At 40.7% G+C, this 20,091-nt stretch overlaps 1 protein-coding gene across 10 annotated transcripts in view; it reads right to left on the reverse strand.

The window, feature by feature from the left end:
- Window positions 1-20,091, reverse strand: part of DCDC2 (doublecortin domain containing 2) — a 63,372-nt gene that overhangs the window by 23,305 nt on the left and 19,976 nt on the right. For all 10 annotated transcript variants that reach the window (XM_070747355.1, XM_070747359.1, XM_070747358.1 and 7 more), the window contains 2 exons: window positions 2,362-2,438; window positions 1,858-1,989 (listed from right to left, as the gene is read on the reverse strand). In XM_070747355.1, coding sequence (XP_070603456.1) covers window positions 1,858-1,989; window positions 2,362-2,438 — 209 coding nt within the window. The remainder of the gene's footprint in view (window positions 1-1,857; window positions 1,990-2,361; window positions 2,439-20,091) is intronic.

Below are 20,091 nucleotides of genomic sequence, written 5' to 3' on the forward strand. Positions count from 1 at the left end.
TTGTCAAATGTAATTCTTTTGGCTAGAATGGAGAAGAGGATCACAACAGAGGACTGCAGTGTTCTTAACAAATGTTGGATAAATGTGTTCCCTCAGTTTATTCTATTCATCAGGAAAATGTTAGCTCAAACTTCCAAAGGACATATTTTTAATAATATTTCAGCTACTTCAAAGAAGAAAAGCAGAATATATTAAAATAACTTAATAAATAAAGTAACTTGTTGCTTGTATCATTACGATTTTTATTAATATTAATTGTTTGCTCATTGCTTATTTGACCCCTATAATCATTAAGTGATTCTTGACAAATGTATCTTTTCTTTTATGTACACTGAGAGCATATGCACCAAAGACAAATTCCTTACATGTCCAATCACACTTGGCCAATAAAGAATTCTGTTCTATCCTATCCTACCCTACCCTACCCTATCCTATCCTATCCTACCCTACCCTACCCTACCCTACCCTATCCTACCCTATCCTATCATATAAACCCAAATAAATAATTTGGGTAATAATTTCCGTCTCAAATGTGATATAAAAAGAGGATGAAAGTTGAATTTATGGAGAAAGATTAAAGTCTCAAAATTAAAGAGAAAGACTAAAGATTCGGACTCAAACGAAATATTTAAAGGATGTTTTCAAACACAGAAAGCCTGGAAAAATTGAACAATACTGTATTGTGAAAAGTGATTATTGGGAGAAATTGCTTTTCTAAAATCTATTTTCAACCCTCTGAATGGCTGATAGTCAGCTGTTTTGACTTTTACACACTGTTGAAGGCTGGAATCGGGAGTAGGGGAGCCATCTCTTGGAGAAAGAAGATTACTGCAATGTTGGAAATTTGACTGAAAGTGATGAAAGGAGAGAAAGCAAACAACATCTGGAAGGTTATTTGACCTTAACTTTATCTTAGTAGGCTATCTGGAGGCTTGGAAATATTTACTAAGCTGTTTGAATATTTTTAAAGTAACTGAACTATAAATAACAAAAATTTATTGAATTGTTCATTGAAAGATGGATTTGAAAGATTTGAGGAAACCTGGTGAGCTAAGCTGGATTTGATTCACTAACATCATTTGATAGATCATTTTATGAGGCAAATGAAGAAAAGGGGGGGGGTATAAGAAAACACACCAATTGAGAAGGTGTAAGATGGAAACTGTAAAGACTGTAAAGTATATATTTATAGTTTTTAAGGACCAGAAAGCTAGGGGAGTTGGAGGAATAATTCTAAGATTGATAAATTTTATTAATAATTGACTTTTTTGGCTTTTTTAGATAATGGGACACTGGAAATATTAGAAATATATGGAATTATTTCTAATATATTAATTTGGTACAATATGACTCAGCAGGAGACAATAAAGTTCTATGAAGAAATATTAATGATAACTAAAGGTTTTTCTGAAAGTGTGACAAAGAATCATGAAATTATGCAAACATAAAAAGTGAGTGTAGAAGATCCTCAACAAATGATGGGAAAGATGAACAAAATAAGCTACAAGAAAATAAAACAATGAAAAGATAATAACAATATAACCTAAGAATAATAAATAATTCCTTAAGAGCTTACAATAGCGGAGGGTGGGAGAGAAGAAGAAAATAATGAAAGGTTATGGATGTGCATCCAAATAATGCAGCAGAAGGAGATAAGGAGTAAGGCATGTTAAGGTTAGAAGTTGGAAGATAAAAACCATGTATATGTAATTGTATTGTTATTGTTAGCACTGTGTAAATATTGACCCAGTCATTACATTGTCCACAAAATATGTTGGTTGTTAAAGGAAAACTGCAAATAAAACATATATAAATAAAAACAACCACCAATATCTGTGATAGGCAATTTTATATTACCTGTGTACAGCTCCACTTCTGAGTGTAACTTTCTCAGTAACCATTTCAAGAACTCGATCCCACTGATTTAGTGCTTTCCTTGGGATGAAAAGACGTACTGCTGGGCTTACAAGATCACCATTAGCAACCAGGCTAAAAAAAATTATAGAAAATTAACGATTAGCTATACTTATTTGGTAATAAGTATGCTTTTTTTTTTTTAAAGCAAGGCTGACTTATACGTCATTTTTTTCAGACCTGGTCACACCCCCAGTGGTCATCTAATCACCAGGTGAAGGAAAGGAAAAAGCATTCTACTTACATGTTAAGAACTGTCATGTTAATAATCTTTATTTCTTTTTTAATAATAATCTTATTACTTTTTTATAATCTACTACCTTTTCCTTTTTTATGTCTTTTCAGTCTGTGAACTGCAGGGTAGGAACTCTTTTCATTAACCTGTACGTTACACGGAGAGACTCTCTAACTAAAGTAAGAGTATAAATGAATTAAATAAATACTTACAATATAGTGCAGGGCTCCTGAAGTGGTTTTCGAAAGCGAGCAGACACATTAATTCTGCTGTGGGTAACTGGCTTCACCTGAAAGACACCCCACCCCCCAAAAAGTCATGTATTTATACTGCATTAATTTGTTTTAAAACTATTTTTTTTAAAAAAATTCCTTCAGTACTTCAATCAATGATACCACTGCATGTCACTGTGTAATTTTAGGATTTCTCTTTTGCTTTTCTCATCCAGCATCTGGTTGCGCTTCAGAAGTGAATTAGTGCCATTGTTAATATGCCAGGGGATGTTGTGGAATTAGCAATCACAGAAATGTTGCCTTTCCACTGTTGTCATTTCTGCTAATTTCTTAGCTGTTTTTCATAGTTCATGCCTAGTGGCTTGGAAAGACATCTCTCTCATTTGTCACTATGACCTAGTACAGTGGTGGCTAACCTTTTCCGGATGGAGTACCCAAAGCATGTGCATGCATGCATGTGCCCAAACCCTCAAAATGCAATGAGTGCTCGTCCTGCGCATGCACATGCAGCCCCTCACATGCTCCATCTCCACCCATGCCCAGGCACCCCTGCACAGCCCCATATGCATGTGTGACCACCACATGCACCCAGCCCCCCTGCACATGGGCATGTGATACCCTACACATGCCTCAAAACCCACACACACACACATGTGCATTTGACTGTCCTTCACTCTCCCCCAGCTTCCTGTGCATGCACGTCAGAGACCTGACAACCAGCTGGCCAGTGAGAGGCACGCACGCATGTGCAGCGGAGCCGAACTGGGGTGACAGCTCGCATGCCACAGGTTCGCCATCACGGGCCTAGTGCCACTAGCTGGAAAAGGTTATGTTTAGCTTTAAACTTTCTTCCATTCAAAAATGTTGAAGTATAGTATATGTTATAAATGCTGCTTAAGCTTAGTTTGGATGTAATATGTATTAAATTACTAAAGTTCTCTTTCAACACATTAGGATTCCTGAGATTAATTCATAACAGTTTCTTTTATGCCCAAAACAGGAAACTAGAATGACCAGATATGGAACAGATCAGAATTTGTAAAAAAAAAAAATCCTTCCATTTGTGTTTTCCAACTGTGTTTTATTTTGAACTCAAGAACCAGTTTTACATTTTAAACACTTAACTCACATTCTTAAACTGTAATCATGACAAGCAGACAAAAATATAAGGAAATGGAAGATACTGCACAACAATGTTATTTTAGAACTTATTCAGAACACAGAACCAGAAGGAGTAAAAGAAAAGGAACTATCACAAGACTTGTATTTGTATGTGTGGGCATGTGTACTTTATATATATAATACACACAGAGGCTCATTTTAAATATGTTATATTTATATAGTATAATTAAATATAGTGTCAAACATACATGATACGTAACAATCTCTGACTTTTCACATTGCATTCAAATAGTCAAAAAGCAGAATACAGGTAGTCCACCTGAAGATCATTTGTTCATCAACCATTCAAAGTTCTGGCTGATGCAGCATGTCAATGGTCACATGAACAAAATTCAAACCCACTCGTAGGCCCACCTGCATTTATGACCACCCTTTGGCTGCCTGACTCCCATTATGGCCAACTTCCCTTACCACCTTGCCCATATCTATTTATGCCCAACACATAACATGCAAGTACTAGATAGGGACTTCTTTCATGATGGTGCAGCCAGAGCATCTTCTGTGTTCTGCCCAAAATGTCCTTTGGTATTCCAGTATTCACTACCTCTCCTTTTTTCATGCCAGCACCCCTAAGTTCTTCATGTACACACTAGGAATTTTTTTTTGCATGAAATAAGACTCTGCGTGGGACACAAACGGGAACCTGAATGGTGTATAAACAGGGACCCTGTCTGGTTCACAGTAGTGGCACAAAGTGTGGTGGGCAGAGCTGGGTTTTGGGGATAGTTGGCAACAGCAGGTAGATGGAAGGCCAAATGGACAGATGGTGGGGGAGATAGGCAGGCGAGGGTAGTTCAAGAGCAGGCTGTCCCTTACCTTACCAAGGCAAGGGGTTGGAAAAGACTAAGCCAAAAATGGCTTGCCTAATGATGGATCCTACCTAACAACCAATGTGATTCAGTTAACAACAGCGAAAGGGATTTGCATCTCGCATCATATGACTGACATCCCTAAGTAATATACTCAAGTGACATCACACTATGGCCACATCACTTAGTAGCAGAAATTTATGTCCCAATTTCTATCGTTAAACAAGAACTAACTGTGTATGCTTTTCTTCCTCTATTGTATGGTAATAATTAGGAACAAATTGCCACAAAACAGTGCTTAAATTCTCCAGAATTCTGAAATCCAATGAATTTTGAATTTTTTGGGATGATCTTACATTGACATAATAGTATCTTTTAATCTTTGTTAATGTTGAAATAAATGATATTTTTATTCCATGCTGCTTCTGCTTTGAAGCACAATAATTTCTAATTTGTAGCTGAGGTTAACTGGATGAAATTTATTGGGTTTTGATATAGGTCCCTAGATTTTGTGCGGAACATAAACCTGAAAGCCATATAAATGATTCTATATTATTCAAGAATATATATTTAGATGTCTATATAAATACGAATTGTTTTCATCTTTTTCTTAATTAATTAATTTATAAAATCATGTTCTTTAAATGCATACATAATAAATATATGAAACACTTGGCAATATATAGGAAATTATATAACACGTTTTCTTGCTTTGAAGATATTTTCCCATTTGATAGCTAGCCACAATTCAACTCATTGTCTCCAAATATTCTGAAAAGCAGCATTTTTTAAAATGTTCAAAAAAAGTATTCAAATATGTTATTTATATACATGAATCACTCCTTTAATCAATGGAACTGCCTTAATAATTTGAAGTCTCACAAATGAACATGTACACAAGCCCAGTGAAAAATATTATGTGTAATGCATCATAGGAAGCAGACATAGTATTCAGCTGGTTCGCAACGGTTCAGGCAAACCGGTAGTGAAAATTTTGAGCAGTTCGGAGAACTGGCAAATTCCACCACTGGTTGTCCCCGCCCCTGATTGCTCTCTCACCTGCCCTCCTGTTTGCTGATAGCTGCTGCCCACATGCTCTGCCCGCCCACTTGCCACTCGCCCTGCCCACCTACCCCATCCAGTCACTTCCCATATCGCCTCCCCGGCATAGCTGTTGCTTCAGTTTGGCTCTTCACTTGCATTGACCACACAGTCTCTGTGGGCAGGCCAGATTGCTTGTCTTCCCACAGTCCAGGCGTAGGCAAAGTTGGCTCTTCTATGACATGTGGATTTCAATTCCCAGAATTCCTGAGCTAGCATGATTGGCTCAGGAATTCTGGGAGTTGAAGTCCATAAGTCATAGAAGAGCCAACTTTGCCTAACCCTATGACATGTGGACTTCAACTCTTAGAATTCCTGAGCTACCTTGACTGGCTCAGGAATTTTGGGAGTTGAAGTCCACAAGTCATAGAAGAACCAACTTTGCCTACCCCCGTCCCACACGGTGCCCGTCGCCCAACTGAGCCACCCTGATCAGCCTGGGTAAGCCTGCAAGTCATGGCCTAGTTAACTGTCTGCCCCCATCCCACGTAGCATCACCAGCTTGCCTGCCTTTATTACAGCCTACCACACCAGCCATACAACATAGTTAACCATACCTTGCCCGTTCTGCTCACCATGGCTGTATGTGAAGATAAGGTGCTTGCCTGAAGGGCTGCCTCAAGGTGGACATGTTGAGGCTCGGCTGCATTTTGGGTTTGGCCCTTGCCAATCGCATCATTTTGCCTGCATACCGCCCACTCTCCCTTTACCTCGGGTTGGGGGATGCGCGAGCCTCTGGCTCTGGCCTTCCTGGGTTCTCCTCCTGCAAGCAGCCTGGGCTTGAAAACGCATGGCTCGGGCAGAGGAGAAGTCCTCCTTAACAAACTCCAAAATTGCTCCAAGCCTGGGTTCCTTATGGGCGCTGGAAGTACTGGCCTTCCCCGCCCAGTCAGGCCATGCTCCCCTCTCATTCCAGACACCAATTTCCCCAGTGCCTCACACGCACAACCCTCCCAAAATTTTCTGCAGGGAAGAAAGGTACACTGAGGCCAACAGCGGGCTTGTTAATATTGCAATATACTGCCGCTAAGCTCCTTGGCTTTCTTGAATGAGGGGGGGGCGGGAATTAGACACTGCAGCCAGAGCCGGGCTTGGAACAGCTGCTCAATCTACTCCTCTAGCTCCCAATGCCCAAACCAGCAAGCTGGAAGAGAGATTTTTCTTTGTGTTGGTGAGTATGTACAATACAGACCAATTGAGATTTTTTCTCCCACTTCCCCTTTGTGATCCAGTACAGCACAGACAGCCGAATGGAGGAGGAAAATGGGACATTTCCATCAGCCCTTCTCTTTTTTCCCCCAGCCTCCATTTGCCAGGCAGGCTCAGCAGACAGCCGCACTTTTTGGATGGGCTTTTATTTTGTCAGCCCAAGAGAGGGGGAAAGCACTCAGGACAGTACCTAGAAATAGCCCTGTCTCTGCAGCATCGGCCCACCTGTGCCACCCCACTTTGCCATGAGTGACATCGAGTTGGCCACACCACTCAGGCACATGCCCACCCAGCCATGCCCACCAAGACATGCCCACAGAACAGGTAGTAAAAAGTTTTGAATCCCACCACTAATAGGAAACATTATCTGTGGAATGACAGTGGTTGTTTCAGCCATCGAATAATAAAACATTATTTTTTATTCTGTGGAATTAGGAAAATGTTTTAGTGCATACACGCCAATACTCAGCTAAAATCTTTTTTTGTACTAATTACTAGAAAGAAAAGGTAAAATCCCTGCAGCAACAGGTTTACATAAGTATTCTAAAAACAGGTTTTTCATTAAACAGGCTTCCAATCCTAATCCTTTCAAAAATCCTATGCTGAAAGGCCTTTGGGAGACATTCAAAAACCAATATTACGATTATAATCAAACTGCCCACTTATTCTAAAAACTATTTTAAAACTTACAGTACTTAACAAGCTTGGAATGTACCAACACTTTTTGTCAGGCAACAATTTTTGTCATGCAAAAGCAACTAGAACCTGAACTCACAAGCAGAAGTTTTATTGCTAGTCACCTATGTCTGGGATCGACAAACCCAGGCGCCTGGTCGCCAGTGGCGCCTAGAAAATGTTGTCTGGCGCCTAGAAAATGTTGCCTAAATATTACTCTCAATCCAATCCCACCTCCTGCACGGAGTCATCCAATCGGAGGAAGCAGGGACAGTATCGCTCAGGCCGCCTTCCCCACTTTGCTCCGCCCCCCTTATGCTCCGGGACTGGACAGGGAGAGTTGGGTTACGGGGGAAGGATCGCTGTGGCCGGGGGCCCGTTCTCATCTCCCGCTACCTGTGTAAGTACATACAAAGGCCGTGCTCCCCGGGGAGACGCCGTGTGTGAGGGGGTCTATATGTACATACAGTGTGTGCCCCACCATCCCCCCTCCCCGGCCGCGTTCAATGAGGCCGCAGTACTGTTTTGGGGGGATCTACTGCACGGATTTTCCTAGGACTAGCGTGTTAGTGATGCATAGCGCATCACTAACACGCTACTGCACCCACTTTAACATGATTTTTGCAGGTGACAGGTTCCCTTTAAGCACTGTGTGGAACGGTCATGCGCGCCTAGCGCGCATGACCGCAGCTGTTCCCTGCCCCCTGCACTGACGTCATCTTTCCAGAGCAGATAAGCGCCGGAAAGATTGCGACCGCAGCCTCTGCACCCTACTGCGCATGCGCGGCTTCTGTGAGCGCGCATCGCAGGCAGTTCATTCATTCACCTCCCGGAGCTGAACCAGGACGTGCAGGGAATCTTGCAAGACGTCGCTGGACATCGCAGCTCACCGCTGAGTAGGTGAGTATGTTGTTTCATTGATTTAGAAAAGTGTTGTTCCTACAAAAAAGGATTTGAAACTTCTTATGGTTAGAAAATAAAATACATGGATAATAAGGCAGATTGATTTTTAATCTTCTCTAGAAGTGCTGAGAGACCCTATCCTGCTGGACCACCACTGAATGGAGTTTCCTACATTGCTAAATCTTTTTGTAAGTAGGGTATAGCAGTATATACACAGTATATGCTGTAATTATATGGTTACTATATGGCAGTATATTCACAGTGTATCCCATTACCAGTACTATATGGCGGACTGCGGAGTGCTGCTGGAAGAACAAAGTCGGGTGCCGCCAGGAGAACGAAGCCGGAGTACTGCCTCGTCCACTCGGACAAAGAAGGGTAAAGAGTTCATGTGTAAGTTATAATTGGCATAGCAGAGCAAAGTGCACTTTTTTTTTTCTTTTCTGGGTTCAGGAAAAAAATGAAGCGCAGAGCAACAGAGAGAATACCAGAAAATGAAAAGCAACTGAAAATGACACAGTTCTTTACAAAGACCTCTCTTGAAAGCGCAGTGCAACAGGTAGAAAGTGCCGGGCAACAGGTAACTGAAGAAACAAGAGAAGACCCACCAGCAGAGGAGTCCCCATCAACAAGCCGTTGTCAAACTGCTGGACCCAGGAGATTTAGGCAAGAGTGGTGTAAAGAACTCGCATGGCTTAAATTTGACCATACAACTGGTATAGCTATATGCGAGATTTGTGCTTCCTTCCCTGGCATTGCTGACCAAGCATCTAGGATCGTAAAAGGATTTTCAGGACCCTTTAAACTTGAAACCTTCAAAAAGCACGCAAAGTCTCTCCAGCATCTAAATTGTGTGGAGGCTACACATGCAGCGTTGGCTCCAGAAGCTACTCCATTGGCTGCTTGTATAAGGAAAATGGATGAAGACATGTTTAAACATATGACCATTCTATTTAATGTGGCCTATTATATTGCCAAAAACAACAGACCTTTCACAGATTTTGAAGGGTTGCTAGAGTTGACGGAGAAATTAGGGAGTGCTGTGCGACAGGAATATGCAAACGATAAAAGATGCAAAGAATTAATTTCCCATATTGCAGAAATAATCAGGAAAAACCTAATCAGTGAGCTCAAAGAGGCAAAATATGTCAGCTTGATGCTAGATGGCTCAACTGACAAAGCAGGGGTTGAACAACTGATTCTGTATGTCAGGTACATCAAGGACAACAGGGTCAAAGAAGTATTTCTTTCTGTTTCTCCTCTTGAAATGGCTACTGCAGATGGATATTTAGAAGCGCTCACAGAAGAACTTAGAACACTTGGTCTTGTAGGCTGGCTTTCTTCAAGTCACTTGATTGCCATTGGTACAGATGGTGCTGCCAGCATGATTGGGACCGAAAATGGCTTGGTGCAGAAAATACGCCAAAACATCAGTCATTTAATTGGCATTCACTGTGTTGCACACCGATTGAACTTAAGTGTATTAAGTTCAGTAAAACAAGCTAAATTAATTGATGACCTTGACTCTATTTTAAAGAAACTCTACCAATTTTATCAATACTCACCTAAGAGAATGCGACAGCTGAAGCAAGTAGCAGAAAACCTGCAGCTTACAATTCTGAAATTCCAATACTTGCATAATGTCAGATGGGTAGCAAGCAAAGTCGGTGCTCTGTCTGCACTTGTCAAAGACTGGAAATGCGTGACAATCCACCTAGAAAGTGTGGCTGCGGAAAAAGACAGTGCCTCTGCAGCTGCCCATGGTTTACTGAGAAAGCTCACAGATTTTAAATTTGTTCACATGCTCCATTTTCTACTGGACTATCTGGAAATTCTTAAAAACTTGTCACTTATATTTCAAAGGGAAGAGCTTTTTTTAAGCACAATTGAGTTGCATGTGAAAAGCACAATTTCAACAATCAATTCACTTAGAGATGCACCAAAACAACATGAGGCCAGATTTGTCTCAGGAACATCTCTTCAAGGACTGTTTCAAAATGTACAGCTACATGGACTGAGCAACACTGTAGCTGCATCAATTCAGCAGGAAAAAGCTAATTTAATTAATCATGCAGTTAAATACTTGACAGTGCGATTTCTAAGTGATATAAATATTGAAAGATCCACCGCAGTGTTTGACACCTTTGCCTGGCCAGCAGGAACAACATTGCAAGACTACGGTGTGGTTGAGATTACTGCATTGGCTCATCATTTTCGTAAACAGCTATCTCCACCTGAAAGTGATGACCAATGCATTCACTCACTCCTCAATGAGTGGTATGAGTTTAAGGTCCTTGGAAAAGGAAAGAAACTGTGTGAGCTTCTGGATTTGGCACTCTCCAACACCGAGAGATTTCCAGTTCTGGGAAACCTGTTGTCGATTGTAGCGGTGCTCCCTGTCTCAACCTCATGTTGTGAAAGAGGATTTAGTTTGATGAACATGGTCAAAAATAAATTCAGATCAAGGATGCAAGAAGAAAGTTTAAGTGACTTGTTTATGATCACCATGAATGGGCCATCTGTGAAGGCGTTTGATCCTGCCAAGGCTGTGGACCACTGGTACTTCAGCTCTAAAATCACAAGGCATGTTCATGGCCACAAAACGCAAAGTGAAAAACACTAGAATGTTGCCTAAAATCTAAAATATCAAAATATAATATTTATTATCTTTAAAAGTAAAATGTTGTTTATAACGTTTGTAATGTTTTTTTTGTTAAATTAAAAACCAAGTTTGCTTAAAAAAAATTCTGGCTCCTAAATTTTTTGGCTGGCTCCTAGATTCTGAACAACTTTGTCGACCACTGACCTATGTTACAAGAATCTCATCAAATTGGCTACATTCCCTTGGGAATAGTCAGATAAGGCTTTAGGGATTCTGGGGAAGGTCCGGCCTGGGCCGCTTCCTGCAATGCAAGGCCTCTAAACTCGGCCCTCTCTTAATATCTCCCTTCTGTCTAGCTGGAGATTCCATCACACTTTTCTATATACTCTGCATTTTTATGACTCTAAAACATGCTACATATACTGAAGAGCTATACTATAACAAGCCACTCAAAATATTCCCACGAGTGTGCAATTATATTTTCTGCACGCTGATGAAACCTTACAAAGTGTCTCAACAAGTCAACATATTATAGAAGACAGTTGTCAAAGCTACATACTGTATACCTAAACAGTACCCACAAGAGGCTTGAATGTGAAATTCTCCCGAGAGTCCTTTCAAACATTACTCTCAATTTATTATTTTAATATAACAGAATAAACTTATGATAATAGAATAAATATACAAGAAATACTATACTCATATTAACTGAATTTAATTAATGTAAATCTTTTTTGAATTAATTAGAATAAAACCAGGCTTAGCTTTTGTCCTGTCCAACATTTTTGTTCCTGATCTGGTCACTTTCCCTAAGCCCTAGAAAGAAGGCGGCAATGACAAAGCATTTCCAAAACCTAGCCAAGGAAACTGCAGAAATCTTTCCAGCCAACCCTGTCTCAAAAGTGTGGGAGCATACACACATCCCAATCAATTTATTGGCGTTTGATCCCTAGCTTGCTACTCTAAGTCCAAGTATAGTTTAATATTCTTGTTTTTCATTGGAAATAAATGATCTGAACTTATTATTAATGATGTAGCACCAGAAACGACTAGCTCACGTGTGTGTGGGAACATTTACTTATCATTATATACTTCTGGAAAATTCTGTGTCCCAACTATAAATATTGCAGAAATCTGTTTTTAGACAAGCCTCTAATAATAAATCATTAGCACTTCAGACTGCCTTGGCCTTTCTAGAAAACAAGTTCTAAAATAAGACAAGCCTATGGGAGTATATGGAGTGACTAAGGCATTTGAGATTTGCAAAGTTATGCTGATTTGTAAAGTGTATTGCACTGGCCTATATCTTATTCCATCTATTCAACATTTAGATAACAAAAGAAATACATTAAAATTTACTAAAACTCCAAACATGTTTTATAATTCAAGTATTTCATTCAAAATATAGCAATCTTAAAAAATGAAACAAAAAGATAGCAATACCCATGGACCAGCACCGACTGATCCGGTTTGATGACATTGTGAAGTCACCAGTGAATCGTTACCAATTCGGATGAACCAGTTCAAACTGGGAGGAACCCATCCCTGGGCATGGGGGAAGTGAGCATGCAAAAAAACAAGCCAGAGATTTAAAGACACCATGGCTGCCACCCTTTTTTTAGGTTTAGAAAGCCAGTTTCGTGAGTTTCACCACATTTTACAGGTTGGCTACTCCCACTCAGTCACATGACCACCAAGCCAAGCTCACCAAGTCATGCACACTAAGCCACACCCACAGAACCAATAGGGAAAATGTTTACATTTCACCACTGGTCTAAATGATACTGAATGAAAACACAGCTGCCATGAATTTGCAAAAAACCCCACCCTTGTGTATTGTATCTATATATGCATTTAAATAAGTTATTTAAAAAACCAACAAAACCCTCTTCCAGGTTTCATCCCCAAAGGAGAAGAGCTGGATCTCTAAAAGAGAGAGATCATTTTCTGTGCTGGTACTCCATACACAGAATGTTCTCCCAGAAAACAGGATTTGTGTCTTTTTATATTGATTTCCCAAGGATATTAATTCCTATGAAATCATTTCTATAAATTATTTAAAACAGATACACCTTAAAAAAATATTTATATTCCCATTACTGAAGAGCCTGCCAAACAGAATATTAGATTCATGCTAATTTTTCAATCTCACCTGCAAAGGGACAGATCTGACAGATTATACATGCACGATCAGTTTCAGAAAATCAATGGTATATGCAGAAGTCAGGTATGAGATTATCCCTCACTTCTTCCATTCACTGATTATTTGGAGTTATCTATTGGTACTAAAACATAATGTATGTGAATTAAGGATTATGGATTTATCCTCAGGTACCAACCAAGTAGGTTCCAAAAAAAGTTGTGACAAATTATTATACTGAATGCAGAAGTACATACATTCAGACCAGTGGTGGGATTCAATTATTTTTACTATTGGTTCTGTGGAAGTGGCTTGGCGAGTGTGGCATGGCTTGGTGGACCTTTCCCACTCCAAGGGAAGGTTACTGCAAAGTCCCCATTTCCTCCCATTCAACTGGGACTCAGAAGGCAGAGAATAGATGGAGCTGGGCCAGTCAGAGGTAGTATTTACCGGTTCTTGGAACTACTCAGAATTTCCACTACTGGTTCTCCAGAACTGGTCAGAACCTGCTGAAATCCACCTCTGATTCAAACAGAATAACTACTCCTATATCTTGTCTACCTGTTTGCCTTTCTATCCATCTATATATCTATCTTGTGTGAGAATCAGCATTCCTAAGCACAAGAAGGAATCCCTATGATAATTCCTACTCAACCAATAGGGCACTCTGGTGCTGATCTCTAGGAAAATTTAATTTTTAAATTGTTAGATCATTTACAGTCAGCATAGGTTAATTATGAACCACTATGGATACAGTATACCTATCTATAATTGCATTTTCTGTGGAATTCTCTTTCTCCAATAATGAAAAGCTTGCACAAAAGTGAAATATTAAGGGGGAAACTGGTAAGGTGGGTAAAGAAAGGAATTCTTTAGTCCTGTTAATCATTTGCCTGATGTAAATTCCATTCCTATCCCACAGATTTGAGATTCATTCCTTCAGTGAGGTTGAAGTAGCAACTATAAGATACTAAGTAGACAAATGGATGATAGTGAGAAGATTAAACAACTCTGACATCTGTCCTCTGTTCAAGACATTAGTAGTTTCTAAGTAGGTTCCATCAAAATAAGGAGTGGAGGGAATTAGATAATTACAATTTATTGGAATATGAAAGATTGAATAGGGTGAAGAATGAAGCAATAGAGTTCAAAATAAATGTGTACTAGATGAATGTTGATTGAATGGTATATGACCATTGCAAAAGAAAGTTTGAGTTTGGTTTTACAGAGATTGCAGGATTGCATTTCAATACAGTACTTTTATTATTTATTTATTTATTGGATTTGTATGCCGCCCCTCTCCAGAGACTCGGGGCGGCTAACAGCGACAATAAAACAGTGTACAATAGTAATTTGGTATTGATGATTAAAAATCAATTAATATAAAAACCAAACATACATACATACATACCATGCATAGAATTGTAAAGGCCTAGGGGGAAAGAGGATCTCAATTCCCCCATGCCTGGCGGCAGAGGTGGGTTTTAAGTTGTTTACGAAAGGCAAGGAGGGTGGGGGCAGTTCTAATCTCTGGGGGGAGTTGGTTCCAGAGGGCCGGGGCCGCCACAGAGAAGGCTCTTCCCCTGGGTCCCGCCAGGCGACATTGCTTAGTTGACGGGACCCGGAGAAGATCCACTCTGTGGGACCTAACTGGTCGCTGGGATTCGTGCAGCAGAAGGCGGTCCCTGAGGTAATCTGGTCCGGTGCCATGAAGGGCTTTATAGGTCATAACCAACACTTTGAATTGTGACCGGAAACTGATCGGCAACCAATGCAGATTGCGGAGTGTTGGTGTAACATGGGCATATTTGGGAAAGCCCATGATTGCTCTCGCAGCTGCATTCTGCACGATCTGAAGTTTCCGAACATTTTTCAAAGGTAGCCCCATGTAGAGAGCGTTACAGTAGTCAAGCCTCGAGGTGATGAGGGCATGAGTGACCGTGAGCAGTGATTCCCGGTCCAAGTAGGGTCGCAACTGGTACACCAGGCGAACCTGGGCAAACATCCCCCTCGCCACAGCTGAAAGATGTTTCTCTAATGTGAGCTGTGGATCGAGGAGGACGCCCAAGTTGCGAACCTTCTCTGAGGGGGCCAGTGATTCTCCCCCCAGGGTAATGGACGGACAGATGGAGTTGTCCTTGGGAGGTAAGATCCACAGCCACTCCGTCTTGTCTGGGTTGAGTTTGAGCTTGTTGACACTCATCCAGGCCCTAACATCCTCCAGGCACCGGCCCATCACTTCCACTGCTTCATTGGCTGGACATTATATGTTATAAATTATACACAAAATGACTGAATGGGTTGAAAGGAAGAGGGGGGAATGAAGAAAGAATGATTGAATAGAGCTAATGAGCTTCTCAAAGAGACAGATATAAATTCTAAAAAATATAAGGCTTTTACAAAGTCATATATGGACATATGAGGGAAGCAAATATGGAGTACCAGAATAAGGTATGGATAGAAATGAAGTCCGCTGTTGCTGTTAATTAGATTTAGCTATGTTTTTAAAAAAATTATGTGGAATTCTTGATGCTCTCTGAATTGGTTGTTTGCCTGCATTACCCAAGTAGATAACATCATCATCAATTTGTATGCCCTGCCATTTTGGGAAGGTTGTGGATTTCTTCATGGAGATCACATTGCTTAGCAACTGCAATGCCAGCAGGCCCCATTGGCATTGTGTTAGTACAGGGTACAGGGATGTTTGGCAAATGACTTGACTCAATCCAAGCCATTCCTACCTTTTCCTCATCTCTGCCTTCTGGGCTGCCCTGCATCCTGTCTTGAAGGGTGACAAGCAGCCCCAAAACCACATAGCTCTGGGGCTGTTTGCCTTAGCCTAGGAAACCTCAGTCACTCCAGCTTAGTCCAAGTCACACTTACTACCCATCATCCCGCTCAGGTAAACCAGACAGGAAACACAAATAATTTATTCTGAATCTTGCAAGTCTGAAGATCCAAACCTACCAGCATCATTTTAATTGCCTAAACAATTAGGGCAGGTCCTTCCTAAATTTCTCTCTCTTGCTGTTAATCTACCGTGTTTTCCTGAAAATAAGACCTAATCAGAAAATAAGCCCTAGCAAGATTTTTCAGGATGCTCGTAATATAAGCCCTATCGCCAAAATAAGCCTCAGTTAACACAGTTAAGATCATCAGCCAGACGGAAGCATATTTTCCCCAAAATAAGGCCTAACTGTTCTGTCTTGCCGGATCAATTATCAATTATCAATAAAGACCCACTCACACTTTAGGCAAAATCTCTTTATAAAACAAAATTTTGAAATATAAGAGTTAATACAAGGAATGTGAGGTTGGCCTGTTTCTCTCATTAGCAGAAGATAATGAGAGTCTAGGATGCCAGCCAGAATAGCCATAAATCTCCGCTACTGAGGTGTTTTCTTTAATTAACTACTCACACAGTCCAGGGGAATATTACAGCTCATGCCAAAAGCAGGAATCGAAATCCATGGGAACAGAAAAGTCTCTCAGCTCCGAGGCACTATTCTCTATGACCTCGGCAAGTGGCGGCCCGGGAGCTGCATGTGGCCCACCCGCTGTCTGTGACCAGCCCGCAGAGGCTGGTCCAACCTGCATGTGCGAACACGCACACAGGCAAAATCCAAACACCGCGCGATGGAATCGGACAGCCTTGCCACCTGCAAAAACCAAGAAAAATCCAAACACCGCGTGCCTTTCCAAACGCCGCGCGGTGGAGTCAGACAGCCTTGCCACCTGCGAAAATCCAGGCAATATCCAAACACAGCATGCCTTTCCAAACCCCGCGCGGTGGAGTTGGATGGCCTCACCATCTGCGAGGGGGGGAAAGGCGGTCGTGTCGTGTCGTGACTGCCTGTTGCTCAGCTGACTGCCTACACCGGAGCTCTCGCCTTGCCCTCTCCACCTTTCGCATAAGTTGACTTAACCTTTTTTGGGCATTCATGACAGAAAGAGAGAGACAAAGAAAGAAAAGGAAAAGAGAGGGAGAGAAAGAAAAGTGGAGAGGAAGGAAAGAAAGAAGGAGAAATGGAGGGAACGAGGAAGGAAGGAAGGAAGGAAGGAAGGAAGGAAGGAAGGAAGGAAGGAAGGAAGGAGAAATGGAGGGAGGAAAGAAGGAAGGAGAAATGGAGGGAGGGAGGGAGGGAGGAAGGAATATACAGTATTGGGTAGAACTGAGTTAATTATATTAGTCCGGCCCTCTAAAACCATCCCAATTTCTCCTACGGCCTCCTGGCAAAATTAATTGCCCACCCCTGCTCTATGATGAACATTGTTTGCCACACCCCCTTTCCCATGAACCTGTCTTTATATACTGCCAAGGTGTGGCCAAATGTCCCATAGATGTAATCAATGCCAAGAACCCTTTCTAGAGAGATATTTATGTCTGGATCTCATCCTCCTTACTCTTGCATCTAACAGGGGGTCCTGATCCTCAAAGTCCCCATCGTCCTCTGATTCAGACAATACCCAAACTGGGAGTTCTACAGGCTCTAGTAGTTCCTCAGTCCCTAACTCTTCCTCACTCTCACTCTCACAGATGGCAAGACCACTGGTCTGCAGTGCCAGTACTCCTCTGTCTCCTGGTCCTTGAAATCTGTGACCAGCTGAGCCGGGTGTGAACCACTCACAACACTACCCAGAAAATAAGCCCCAAAGCTGAGGCTTTTGGAGCAAAAATTAATATAAAACCTGGTCTTATTTTGGGGGAAATGCAATCTGCTTCTCTGAGATTGTTTCCTAGGCAATATCTTTCCCCTCATCTCAAAGTCAGCCTCATATTTCATTATATCACTCGGCACTTTGAGACCTCTGCTGCCCTGTCCTATGCTACATCAGCTGACATTCACTGCCTTCTTGCTACCACAGCTGACAAAGTATGCTTGGCCTGTCTGCTGAGCCAAACTAGCGTTGGCTTCGCACTGTGAAAAAGGAGGCAAAAACACAAAAGCAATCCCTGACTGGAGGATGCCTACATGCCCCTTTGCAAAGAGCTGTTGGGTGGGTCAAGGGTTGGCTTTGCATTATGAAAAAGAGAGAAGAAGAAAAGGCAGGGGTTTTTTTTCCTTTTTTACAATGCAAAATACAGTCCTGGTCTGGCGCAGCAGACAGGTCAGGGATGTCGCATCAGCAGTGGGAATAAGGAAACACTAAAGATGAACTGGTGCAGCAAAGCATAGGGTGGTAAGTACCACAAAGGACATGGCAAAAGGGGAGATGGGGGGCTGGAGTTGCAGCACTCCCGTAGTTGTAATTGTGGACGGTGCCAAGTGCCCAAATGTTGATCCAACGAGCACATGGATACTGCAATGGCTATACATTTAGACACAAGTCATAAGTTCATTTTGTTCAGTGCCATCATAATTCTGAATAGTTGCTGAACAAATGGTTATAAGTCATGACTACCTGTAGGTAAATTAGTTAGTACTTTAGCCCCCAAAGTAACAGGCAATGTTTTTCCAAGTCCATTCAATTGTGGTATATATCTGAGATACAATAGAAACAATTTTGGTGACTTCATGGACAAATGCAAGCAGTTTTGTTGACTACCATGTTACAATTTTATGCATGGTATGTCTGTATGTATGTTTGGTTTTATAATAAGGGTTTTTAACTGTTTTAATATTGGATTGTTATATGCTGTTTTTACTACTGTTGTTAGCCGCCCCAAGTCTACGGAGAGGGGCGGCATACAAATCCAATAAATGAATGAATGAATGAATGAATGAATGAATGAATACATACATACATACATACATACATACATACATACATAAATACATACATACTGTACATACATAAATATATATATAAATAAACAAATAAACAAACAAGCAAGCAAGCAAACAAACAAACAAACAAACAAATATAAAACACTTTGTTAATGGATTCTGCTTCTTTTAGTTCCAAATGTAGCCTATAACTGGTGTCTCCTAGTAGATTTCCACCCAGGCACTAACCAACTTGGTTTAATATAATGTAAATGACCTTTCAAACAATCTGCCACCTCAAAAGTGACATATTCGTTTAAAAAAAGAGTTTGCTTGGTTCAATATTGTACTTTAAATTTTGATTTTAACTATCTTGCCAGCAATAGTAAATAAAGATTTAGGCAATCCTCAATTAGTGCCTGCCTCATACTGCAACCACTTGTGGTTATGATCATGACAGAAGAGAAATTTTGTGACCAATTCTCACATTTACAACCTTCACAGATCTGTAAAGCAAAGGAAAGCTGAAATAAGATCTTAAACACAGTCATGGTTTCATTTAGCGAGCACTTTGCTTAACGATTAAATTACCAGTTTCAACAATGATCACTAAACACGGACTAGGTGTACAGTTTAAAGTAACAATCAATTCATACCAAGCTCTTCCTCGTGTCCTAGCAGCAGTGGAGATTGAAGAAAAACAATTACTGCAAGAATATTAAATATTTTGGCATAATATAGTCAGAAAAGAACTATTATTTTTCAGTTTGAAAAGCTACAATAAAACCAAAAAGGCACCAAGCTTACAGTATGAGCCCAGCAGACACAAAACAAATATCCTGAAATATCCATTGAATATATCCTGAAATAGTTTACCGCCTCCCCAAGTCTGGGGTTATCAATACACTTAATCTAGATTTAATCTGAAACCTTGAAGCACCAGTATGAGCCCAGCAGACATAAAATAAATATCAATAAATAGAAAAGACTTTAAAAATCCTTCAAATAAAAAGATGCAGCAATATACTGTATTGCATACATCTGTATCACCTTGAGTGATATACTTGTATCCTTGGCATGCTGGAACTCTGAAATTCTAGCTGTGATTAATTGTCTACAACCGCAATGTGAATCTCTTCAAAGAATAGCAGGGAAAAATAAAGATCTAAAATCAGTCTGTCAAAGAAAAGGCTGTTGCTAGGGTCTATGCATACTAGAGCCTACATCACTAACTGAAGAAAGGAAAGACATTATACAGGTAGTTCTCAACTTACAACCACAACTGAGCCCAAATTTTATGTTGTTAAGTGAGAAATCTGTTAAATGAGTTTTACCCCATTTTACAACTTTGCTCGCCACATTTGTTAAGTGAATCACTTA

Source organism: Erythrolamprus reginae, chromosome 3 (assembly GCF_031021105.1).
Source record: "Erythrolamprus reginae isolate rEryReg1 chromosome 3, rEryReg1.hap1, whole genome shotgun sequence".
Taxonomy (NCBI): domain Eukaryota; kingdom Metazoa; phylum Chordata; class Lepidosauria; order Squamata; family Dipsadidae; genus Erythrolamprus; species Erythrolamprus reginae.